Source organism: Varanus komodoensis, unplaced genomic scaffold (genome assembly GCF_004798865.1).
Source record: "Varanus komodoensis strain SLA01 unplaced genomic scaffold, ASM479886v1 scaffold2, whole genome shotgun sequence".
Lineage (NCBI taxonomy): Eukaryota > Metazoa > Chordata > Lepidosauria > Squamata > Varanidae > Varanus > Varanus komodoensis.
The window spans coordinates 34,882,457-34,893,234 of record NW_025335568.1 but is presented as its reverse complement, the minus strand read 5'-3'; the positions used below and the strand labels follow the sequence as shown (position 1 = coordinate 34,893,234).

The window sequence follows — 10,778 nt, the reverse complement described above, 5'->3', positions numbered from 1 at the left end:
GAACGGTCCATGACTGGCCCAGAGTCACCCAGTGATTTTCATGGCAGAGTGGGGAATAGAACCTGGATCTTTCAGGTCCCCAGTTCAGCACCCTAACCACTACATGACACTGCCTCTTAAATACTTTTAGCCATTAAAATGAAGTTTTAATTAAAATAAATGAGTATTAAAATAATGACTATCATAAACATTATAAAATATAAAATAATACGTGCATAATGCTTTTTAAACAATTAAAATGATCGAGGTACAATAATGTCCTCATCAGCCATATGAAGAATATTAAGAAAGCAGTAAAGTTCATGTCTGTAGGGATGCTGCAACAAAAGCCCTATCTGTAGTACCTGCTAACCCCACCTCATTAGGAAGAGAAATATATAAAAGCTTCAGATAGCAAATGCAAATTTTAGACAGGCACTTACAGGAACCTTCTGTGTCCACTGCACCTCTCTATTGCACTTCCCCTCCTGGAGTGAGTTACAAACAGTGGCATTTTGGGGTCATCTATTGCTTGGTATTGTGTTGAATCATTTTTGTTTATCATGCTCTAAGTTACATGTATAGTTACAATGTTACCTGCTAATTTCCCAGTTGTTTCATACTTTCAGTCATTAACAAATGAGAACATTCAGGCATCCCCTGAAAGAATGGAGTAGTTGAAGTGTGCTAAGGAGAAATGAATTTGTTTATCTCTATACATGCTCAAGCATTTGTTGTATTTGCCTCCAATTAAAAAACTCCAAATGAGAGAGTTCACTTCTCTGAAACTAGTCTTTGCACTTTTTTGAATAAGGAAAAATACCTCTGCAAATGAAGGAGCTGGTGTAAAACTTCATGAAATGTTGGTCTAAATTAGTTTTGGAAAGCTAATATCTCTTCAATGAGAGATACTGATGGTGATTCAAGTGACAGGAGATAGGATAAAGTGCAGACCAGACCTATTCTTTGCACTACACATACTACCTAATCCAAAGTTCTGCAACCTAGTGCCCCTGGACTACAATTCCCAGTAGCCATGCTGACTGGAAATTACGGGAGCGCCTGTCCAGAGGACTGGGAGATGTTGGATCCTACATGTGCTTATTTAGGAGTAAATCAGTCAATATGACTTTATTTCCAAGTAAGCATAAATCTGAAGCCTTTGTGAGCAATTGTGTACAGAATACTTTTAATATGGATAAGAATACTTCTCTTTTCTGCCTATAATTGGAGAGATGGTTGAAGATGACTGGTGAGGATTTTTACACAGTCCAGTGTATGTTGTTGTGTAATCATGGTTCTAATTCATACAAAGTTAAAAATGTGTATGATTTTATTGCTATACAGATTGAATTCCTAATTTTAAAGCTCTCTTTATGGCATTTGTTGCGAACGTTCACTGTTCTCTATCAAAACAGAATATTATTGCATTAAAAATAGTACTTGAGTGATAATAATTGGTTCTGAAATAGAAAGTTGGGATAGAATATACATTTTTTTACTTGCTCTTTATGCAGAGAGACCCACTTTGGCTGATAATTACACCCGAGACACATGGCAGAAGCTTCATGAAGCAGTCAAAGCAATACAGAGTAGTACCTCCATTAAATATAATCTTGAAGAACTTTATCAAGTAAGTTAATTTTTTAAAAATGTGAACAGGATGGCTATCTTAGTAATACTGGGTTGGGAGGGCATTGGGTGTTAATCACTTGGAAAAACTATTGCTGGACAATCAGACACTTTGAGCTGTAGACTGGCAGCTGTATGTTAAAACCTGGAGTTCAGGGTGAAGTCTAGCTAAAACCCTTCTCTCTGACACTTCTCTCTCTATGCAGAAGGACGTTTATGTAGGACACTGTATTAATACTCTTCTTGCAGCATTACATGAGACAGTCCGGGAACACTTTAAACATTCGTGTCTTTTGTGTGGTCTGGGGTACTGACAAGTAGTTCAAGTAAATTGTATCTGTTCTTTAATGACAAGATTTCTGTGTCCACATACACACCTGCTCACACAAATGCAACCTGAAGCAAAATGTTGCAGGGTGGGGTGCACCTATTCAAAGTGCATTTGCATTCTGTTTTCCTTCATGCTCTTCCACCTGCCCATTTCCCCCTGACTTAAAACAGTCAGTCAGCATTTTGTGGCTCAAGCATATTAATCCTCATCTGACTGCTTTGACGGTTTTCACCTCAAGGGTTTTTTCCTATTTTTTCATACTTCCTGGGATGTTCCCTGCATTTCTTTACTATTATCAACTTTGCTGCAATTCACTGTGCTGTTTTCTTGAATTTTCTCTAATGTTTTCTTTTCACTTCCTACTATTTTAGTGTGTTATAATTAGTTTTTTATTGTGTTTTATCTAATGACTGTGAGCTACCCACAGGTGCTGTGGCACAATTGGGCAGCATACTAATGCTTTAAATAAATAAAATAATAAATATTTTGTCATCTATAGCAAAGAGGTGTCAGCAGGTAGATATATATCTTACAAGTTTCTGCTAAAGTGGTGGATTTGTACAGATTTTGGATCTAATGTAAAAATTTTATTTGAATATAAAATAAAGATTTTAGACTGTGACATGGTTTATGCAGAAGGCCACCTAAGAAGTTGTTTACTCTTTGACATTAAAATTTATATTGCTTGTCTTCATTTTCTTGAATTATTTTGTGTATATTCCTCCCCAGGCTGTTGAAAATGTCTGTTCTTATAAGGCATCACCTACATTGTACAGGCAGCTAAGACAAGTCTGTGAAGATCATGTGAAAGCACAAATACTCCAGTTCAGAGAATATCCTTTTTTTATACAAAAAATCAGCAATCTGCATTGATAGTATCCATGGTAATAAAGAATGTATATCTGCAAAGTAAAAAAATACTGCACAAAGTGTATATATCCTCAGAATCTGCCACTGCAAGATTTGTTTACTGTATATAAAAGTTATCCAGCTACTGTAAAATGTTTGTGGCTTAGGTTTGTACTATGGTTTTTGTTGTGAAACTTGAATTTCAGGGTTAAATACATAGTGATGTAACAAGGTCATCTTCTGTATGGGTAACGGGTTGTTCTGCGATGTTCTAGAACAAGGCTTCCATACCTTGCACAGGTCCTGCTTTTATACTTGTACAAGTTTCGGAACTTAACACTTCCTTAGTCTATGTGTTGCTTGCGCTGGTGGTGCTAGTTGTGGGTTTTATGCACCATTATGCTAGTGGAAGAATTAGAAATGCTGTTATTGTTCTGCTAGAGGTTGAACAAACACTGTCAGAACTAGTACAGCCAACACATGCAACAACTAATGTACTGAAATCATAATGAGTTGTGCAACACCTTGTGCAGTGTTTTGAGAACTGCTTGTACAACATCTCATACAGAGGTTTGTGGAATAACCTGTGAAAGAGCTTGTACAATGCCTTGTGGAACAGCTTGCACAGTATTATCTAAGTATTAGGGTTGACATTTGCACAAGGATAAAACAGGATTTCAACAAATTGTAGAAGCTTTGCACTAGTGGAATTATAGCAATATATACAATTGATAGTCTATATGGATTTCAAATGAGATTTCCTTAGCCCAGTGGAAATTACCAACTCCTTTCCTAAAGATTTTCCTTTAGTATTGCACTGGATCTTTAGATTCCTTTAGTAATCTAGATAATCTTTTTCCTAACATGAAGAATTAATTCCTTTCAGAAGTTATAGCTAGAAATCAAGCAACAACCCCAATTTCTTCTTTAGTCTCTGGAATGTCCCTTCTAAAGAAACATAACCATTGATAACTTGATTCAAAAATATTTAGATAGCTTTCCTTAACCTTTGCTGCACAGATTCTCTTGACAGCCTTCTGTTTTTAAAGAAAATAAACAAATGTTGGCAAGATCACTGCAGACAAATGGTAAGTTATGTGTCGTTCATTATGTACATTCCTAAAATATGCTGGAATTCAGACTTTCTTATCTAGATCTCATCTGTTAATAAAGTCAAGGAAAATGACTTTAATTCAGGAAGACTGGAAAGTACTTACTTAATTTGATTTTTGATTCTCTGCATATGTAATTTGAAAATCTCTTTCAAAAATTAAAGAGAAACTGATAGGACACTGGTAAATCATAACTGATCTTGACAACATTCTATAGCTTGAGAACACAAGAAAAGCTCTTCCTCATCTCACTACAACTGTTGTAAAACTAATTATTATATCCATCCCTAGGTTCCAATAAAATTAAGCATTTTGAAATGCTTAAAATGCCTATAGTGAGATTGAATAGGTAAAGGAAAGGAGGTTTGACCTGAGCATCATGGAAGTAATCTGTTCAGTTGAAAGTTGTTGAAGCTTCAGCTTATTCACTTTCTTAGTTGTGTCCCTGTTTTTTTTTTTTTTTTTCCTATTAAGAAGACAACCTTTTCTATGCCAAGGCTGCTAGAGCAACAAATAAGATGCTACATAACACTATAGTTTAGGCTGCAGCAGGCTGACTTCAAAGCTTAACTGCACATTAGGACCTAGTTAGTTGACTATTTTGATAAGGGTGCAGGAAGGACCTGGGTTCAGGATTGGAATGCAGAAGACTGCTGGATTGATTGGATAAATTCATTGTCTTAAATTATGGTGAGGTCCTCTTTAAAATACAAGGTTTAAAGAAAATATATTTCCTTTTCTTCTAATACTTAGGACAGGACCTTCTGCTGGGGATAGAAAAAGGAAGGGAAAGAGGCCTTAGAGGAGCAAAGAAACTATAGAAATTCCTTTCCTAGATCCAGCTTGAAGGACACCCTTGATTTTTAATCCAACACTGGAAAAGACTCAGATCATAGCATGAGTGTTTTTTGGTCTTTTTCTTTTCATGCAAACAAGAAAGTGGAGCCTAGTCTGTCACTGCTGTTTTTGGAGCGCTATGTCTGTCTGTTAACCAGGACTATAACCACTCACTTGGAAATAAACTTCATTGAAATAATTAGGACTTGCAAGTAAATGAGTTCGGTAGTTGGTAGCTATTACAGAAGGCAGAGCTTAAGAGAAAATAAATGATCTGGCAGTTCACCTTTTTCCTTCTCCTTTGCTTGCTCAAGTAAAACTGCAGAAGCAACATTAGTCTCACAAGATTCATGAGCTGTGCTTCTGTGACATTGCATTTTCATTCAGGACTTGTATAGCATTCCTTTTTCTTTAACTCAATCAGCACCCCTGGGGCATTCCCAAGCAACAGTAATAGAGAAGTGGATGATGATGATGATGGGACTTGCTGTTGAGAGTGAGAAGGATGGCTGTTTTGGGCACTAGTTCTCAAGGTCTGCTGTCTGGGGTTCATCAGAATTGGAACTGGAATGTGAAGCATAATGGGAGGGAGTTTTGGGCTGGGCCAAGACACTGAAACGAAAGAAGTGGAGGCACTTATCTCAAGGCCAGAATCCTCAGCTGGGGAGGCAATTCCTGGGAATATTCAAAATATACCAGGCAGCCCAACAAGGCATCAGCAGAGGTGGGCAACCCAATTTGATGGTTGGCACATGGAGAGAAGGTGTGTTTGCTTTCAGAAGGCCCCTCCCAAATGGATAGTGCCCAAGCATGCTCATAAGGAGAGTTCCTGGAGGTGAATACTAGACTGGGTTCAACAAACCACTCTGTGCATGCTCAGAGGTTCATTCTGGATGATTAGTGTTTTTCAAGGGAAACAGTTTGTGGCTTTTGAATGCTCAAGAGAGGAAACCCTTACCAGGTTCCCCTCTTCTCCATTTTATCCTCACAAACCACCCTGTGAGATAGATTAGACTGAGAGCCCGTGACTGGCCCAAGTCAATCTGTGAGATTGCATGGCTAAGTGAGGACTAGAACCAGATCTCTTGAGCGCCAGTTTAACACTAACCATTACACCACACTGTAGTGAAGTAGTAACATAAGCTCAGAGAATTGTGAGGACTTGGTCATGCTCTGAAGAATCCTTAATTGTCTTAGTTCACAAGAGTGTGAATGGCTAATCAGTATAAGGTAAGAGGTGAACAACTTGTCCTCCTCCAGTTGTCTTGGCCTCCAGTTCCCATGTTTCCCTCATAATTGGGTAGGTTGGCTAGGGCTGATGGCAACTGTAAGTCAAAACAGCTGAAGAAGACAAGTTGTGCACCCCAGTTTAAAGGTCATGTCTCTGAAGTTTTGGAGTTGGGTAGTCTGTTGTGAATGAATATACAGTGATAGGCTATTTGTAACATAGTTGAATTCTGATTGTTTTTGTGCTCTGCTGTTCGACACTGAGGGAAAAGTAAAAGCCATCTATGTAATGTGTGGTAAAGGTAGACCCATTTGCGAATAATTAAGTCAAGCGGAATCTTTTTATTAAGTTAAATTGGAAGAGCATACAAGCTTCCTAGAAAACATTAATCTGGAAGAGAAGGATAGGACAGTATTATAAAGATTGCATGTTCTGCGCTACTGTCAAAGAACAGTGGAATGCATTCAAGGAAGTTATGAGAAAGCAGTGAAATGCAGTTGGACTGCTTAATTGTAAAGCTGAATGGTTGATGCTGAAATACTGTACAAACAAGGCTTTACATGCTGAGAAAGTGATAATTGCAGTCATAGATTGGTGACTTGTGATAGGTTGAAGGGAACTCTAGTTTATGCATACAACAAAAAGGAAAAAAATGTCACAGCTGCTGAAACTGAAGCTGTACTGGGAAAAGCCTGTTGGTTCTTGGCACAGTCTGTTAGAGAACAGTGGGTTGAGTCTGTGAAGCAGTATGAGTCAATGGTTGTACAGTTCTTGGCAGAGGTAAGGGATGCCACTTTTGTGTATATGCCACTTGTAGTTTGGCATCCTAACATTCTCTTTTGAAATTAGCAGTATGAATCTTTGTGTTAGCTATTTATAAGAAAACAAAAAACATTTTTCAGTACAGTGTTGTTTACAGAGTTGGGAGTTAGGCTAGTGCAAGGGTGTCCTGCTCTCTCTTTCCCTCCACAGCATCTCCCTTCATTTCTCAAGTTTCTTCTTGCATATTAAAAAATAGTTATGCTACTGCTGTTGAGACATCTGCTAATGGCAGAATATCTGCTAATGGCACAGTCCTAAACATGTTTATTCAGACATGTCATGAGCAGCTTTCTGCCCATAAAGACTGCTTATCCACATTTAAAACAAAAATCAAAGTCCTCTGAATTCAATGGGACTTATTCTTTAGTATTTAGTATTTAATGTTAATCCTGCAGTTTTAATATTTTTCACTCCAGTTTTTAATTGCCTTATTAAAGGGGCACAGGAGTTCATAGTTAAGTCACAAAAAGGATGCAGTACGGCTTAGATGCTTGTAATGCAATAAAGAACCAGTGGATCATCTTTGCTAGTCTCAAGTATTCCATCCTTGGATTTGGGCCTGACACACCGAGAAAAACATGTGGGTACATGTATGGTAAGTTGTCAGCAAGCACAAGTTGTGAACATCACCATCAGCCTAAGCTGAATTTGTGGATCTTGGGCTAACCTGAGATAGGTATAGCTCTGGTCCTAAACCTATGGCACTTTTTATCATTGAATTACATGTAAGAGCATGTAGTAAATCATCAGCATTGCTCATTTGTTCTGAAATTAGTAACTAATTGTTAAAGGTACAGTTTTGCTAGTGGATGATTTGCTTATGTTTGAGTGCTCTTAATTTTGTCAGGTTAATTGCAGCAGCTGACTGTTCCTTGGTTGGACTTTGGATCAAGGAAAAAGTATTAACAGCCTTTTTGTTGTGTGTTGCTTTTGTGAGTGGTAACTCTTTCGACATTAAAATTAATGTGCTTAAATTTCAGTTTTGTAATAGTCTAGCATGGGTTCTTTTTTAAATCATTATTGTTTACATTAGCTTTCCCATTTTGAAGTCATGTAATTCCTTAATGGCAGCCAAGCTTGCTTGTTGCTATAACAATTGAAATCATATTTGTCTGCAATGAAATAGAGCCTTTTTACAATCTTAACAGTCTAAATCAAAATCTGCAACTTTGCAGCCCACAATCCTTTTGTACTGCAGAATTATGTCTGCTTAAAGACAAAATAAAGATTTCTATTTAGAGCTCTCTGTACACATGCAGGAATACTAAGTTAGATCTCCTGCTATGCCCACTTATTTGGAAGTAAGTCCTTTTGAGAGGGAGAGAGGGAGGGAGAGAGAGGGCTACTAAATAAAGATAGCATGGCATTTTGATTATGTAAATATCTAAAAGTAAGAGACAATGGTGTTTGAGCAAAATGGAGTTTCTTCGTGAGAAGGAGATGTAAGTAGCAGTGTCATTTGATTTGTAGAACTATAAATATTTATAATTTTAAAATTAAACACATTGCTGAGTATAGACAGTGAGGATTATATATGTGTAGAACGTCATACACTGGAAAATCTTTGTGAGGTACAGAATGGCATTTCCTGAATTCTAGTACTCACTGTTAAGTTGTTAGTTCCTTGGTTTAGAAAGAAGTCTGCATTAAGAAACAGAAGATATGACTTACCTTGCCATTTATTTATTATTTATTGCATTTTGATACTGCCCAATAGCCAGCATACTCTGGGTGGTCCAAAAAGGTTAAAGCCATAAAATACAGCTTGAAAAATCATATTATAAAATCTTCTAGATGTTTAAAATTGGAATATAAAATGAAAGTAAAAGCCAGCAACAGTGTAAAGATCTAAACATAACACATTTTAAAGAAACAAAGAAACTTTGGAGGACTATAATGACTAGAAAATCGAAAAGGTCTTGGTCTGTTGCAGCAAAGCTACTATCTAAGTGCTAGGCAGGCGTTTCATGCCCTTTCATGCCCACCTGAAAGAGGTGCCACAACTGAAAAGGCTTAGTGGCCGTCTTCCTCATTCCATTTGGCAGGCACACATGAGGAGGGCTGCAGGATAAGATCTTATGCTCTGGGTAGGTATATCTTTACATTTACATTTAACCTCAGAAGTGTGAATTTCTTGCCTCTCCCCTCCTCAGCATGGTTCATCTTTTTTACATAAGTAAAACCATGATTGACATTTAAGAGACGTTAAGTGCTGTCTTGTCTATGTTTGTATAAACTTGAGATTTTCTTTTGAATTCTTGAATGGAAATAACTCCCATGGGGCATGAATAGGTTGCAGCTGAATGATGATCAGGCTTGAGGAGAGTGAACAGGGCATCTCCAGGTGCCTTTCTAGGTGCTTACTGAGGTAGCCTGACCCTCCCACATTTTTAAATTAACAAATGTTCTTGCCAGCAAGTGGGATTGTTTCAAGGCAAGGTGAGGATTTCCAGCCGCTGCCATCTCTGTTTTTCTTGAATGCCTCTGGCCATCATGTGGGGTTCAGAGATATTCTTTGAAAATGAAGTTGCAAAGGAGTTAACAGTCATGAGAAAGTTTGGAAACATTGGCTTCCATTATTAAGATTAGTTTAATAGAAAGTTTCTAAATAAATATTGCATTCCAATGTACACAGTGGTTAATCTTAACTACTGTTGATTTTCAAGAACCTATTGAACAACCTATTGTTTGAAGTTGGTCTGTTTCAAATAGTTACAATTAATAATTTGTAACTTTGTATGGGTTCATGTGGCCTGGGAAACTGTGAAGAATACAAAGCAGAAGTGAATGCTTCTGAACTTGACCTTTGGACTGGAGGAGAAGAGTGGAGTGGAAAGTGTGGAAGCCTGCCTCTATCTCATTCCTATCCCAGTCAACTATGGCTCATTGTGGTATCTAAATACATCCAGTTGTTTCCTGTCACACCACAAATGTTAAGTAACATAGCAGAACTAGGTATTGGCAATGGCTACTCTTCAGAATTACAGCATATGCATGTAAGCTTTATTTATTTTTATTTATTTATTAAAACATTTTTATGCCGCCCCATTTGCCGAAGCCTCGGGGCGGCTTACAACAAAAAATTAAAATAACATTTTAAAATATATACAATAAAATACAAATATATAATATAAAACATACACTATAAAACAAGCCGCCCTGGCCAAATAAAATTCAATAATATTAACATTTAAAATACTGCTTTACATGGACTTTTCTCAGATTACACTTTCGCATTTATACACTTGGTCCTACTCCTTAATATTTCCTCTCCTCATGTGTATGTAAGCGATACATACCTGTCAGCTGCAGATTACACTTCTTGCATCTGATGAAGTAGATCCTAGTCTAGGAAAACACGATAGAATGAATCTGTTAATCTTTAAACTGTTTCAAGATTCTTCCTAGGTTTGTCTTAAAATTGTTTTTATTCAAATAGATGAATAACTAACTAGTCTTAGCAAAGATTAAGTGGTTGCAGAGAGCAACCTTGCATTTTCATAGCCCCCCTCTAATCCCCTGATCATGGAGTTAAGTCTAGCAAGTAATATGTATGTACTTGCCTGTTTACTTCTTTCCAGACTAAATGTGTTCTCCTCTCTGCCTATATAAAACAAGTATACGGTAATACCTTACAATTTTTGTGTGTGGATAGTTGTATGTAAACTAGCACTTGCAGATTTTTCCTACTGGGAAAATTACTGACTGCAGGTTTACTGCAAAGTACACATGTATTGGTTGTAGATAGCGGATTGGGAATGTATATTACATGTGAATTCAGTAAAACATAAAAAAGTTTATTCTATCTTTAATTTTTATTTGCAGATAATGATTAGAAGTATTTTCTTATTCTTGGATCGTACCTACGTACTTCAGAATCCAATGCTACCTTCTATATGGTAGGTACAATATGGTAGGTGCAGAGATGAGTTAGATATATCTGATTGATAGATTATATTAAAACAAAGACTATTTAAATTTGAAAAAA

General features: G+C 37.0%; 1 protein-coding gene across 2 annotated transcripts in view; it reads left to right on the top strand.

The window, feature by feature from the left end:
* CUL4A (cullin 4A) overlaps positions 1-10,778 on the top strand; it is a 43,853-nt gene that overhangs the window by 2,498 nt on the left and 30,577 nt on the right. For both annotated transcript variants that reach the window (XR_006414558.1, XM_044428674.1), the window contains exons 2-5: positions 1,497-1,612; positions 2,672-2,775; positions 3,810-3,879; positions 10,616-10,689. Coding sequence is in view for 1 of the 2 variants with exons in the window: in XM_044428674.1 (XP_044284609.1) it covers positions 1,497-1,612; positions 2,672-2,775; positions 3,810-3,879; positions 10,616-10,689 (364 nt within the window). In the remaining variant the exon portion in view is untranslated. The remainder of the gene's footprint in view (positions 1-1,496; positions 1,613-2,671; positions 2,776-3,809; positions 3,880-10,615; positions 10,690-10,778) is intronic.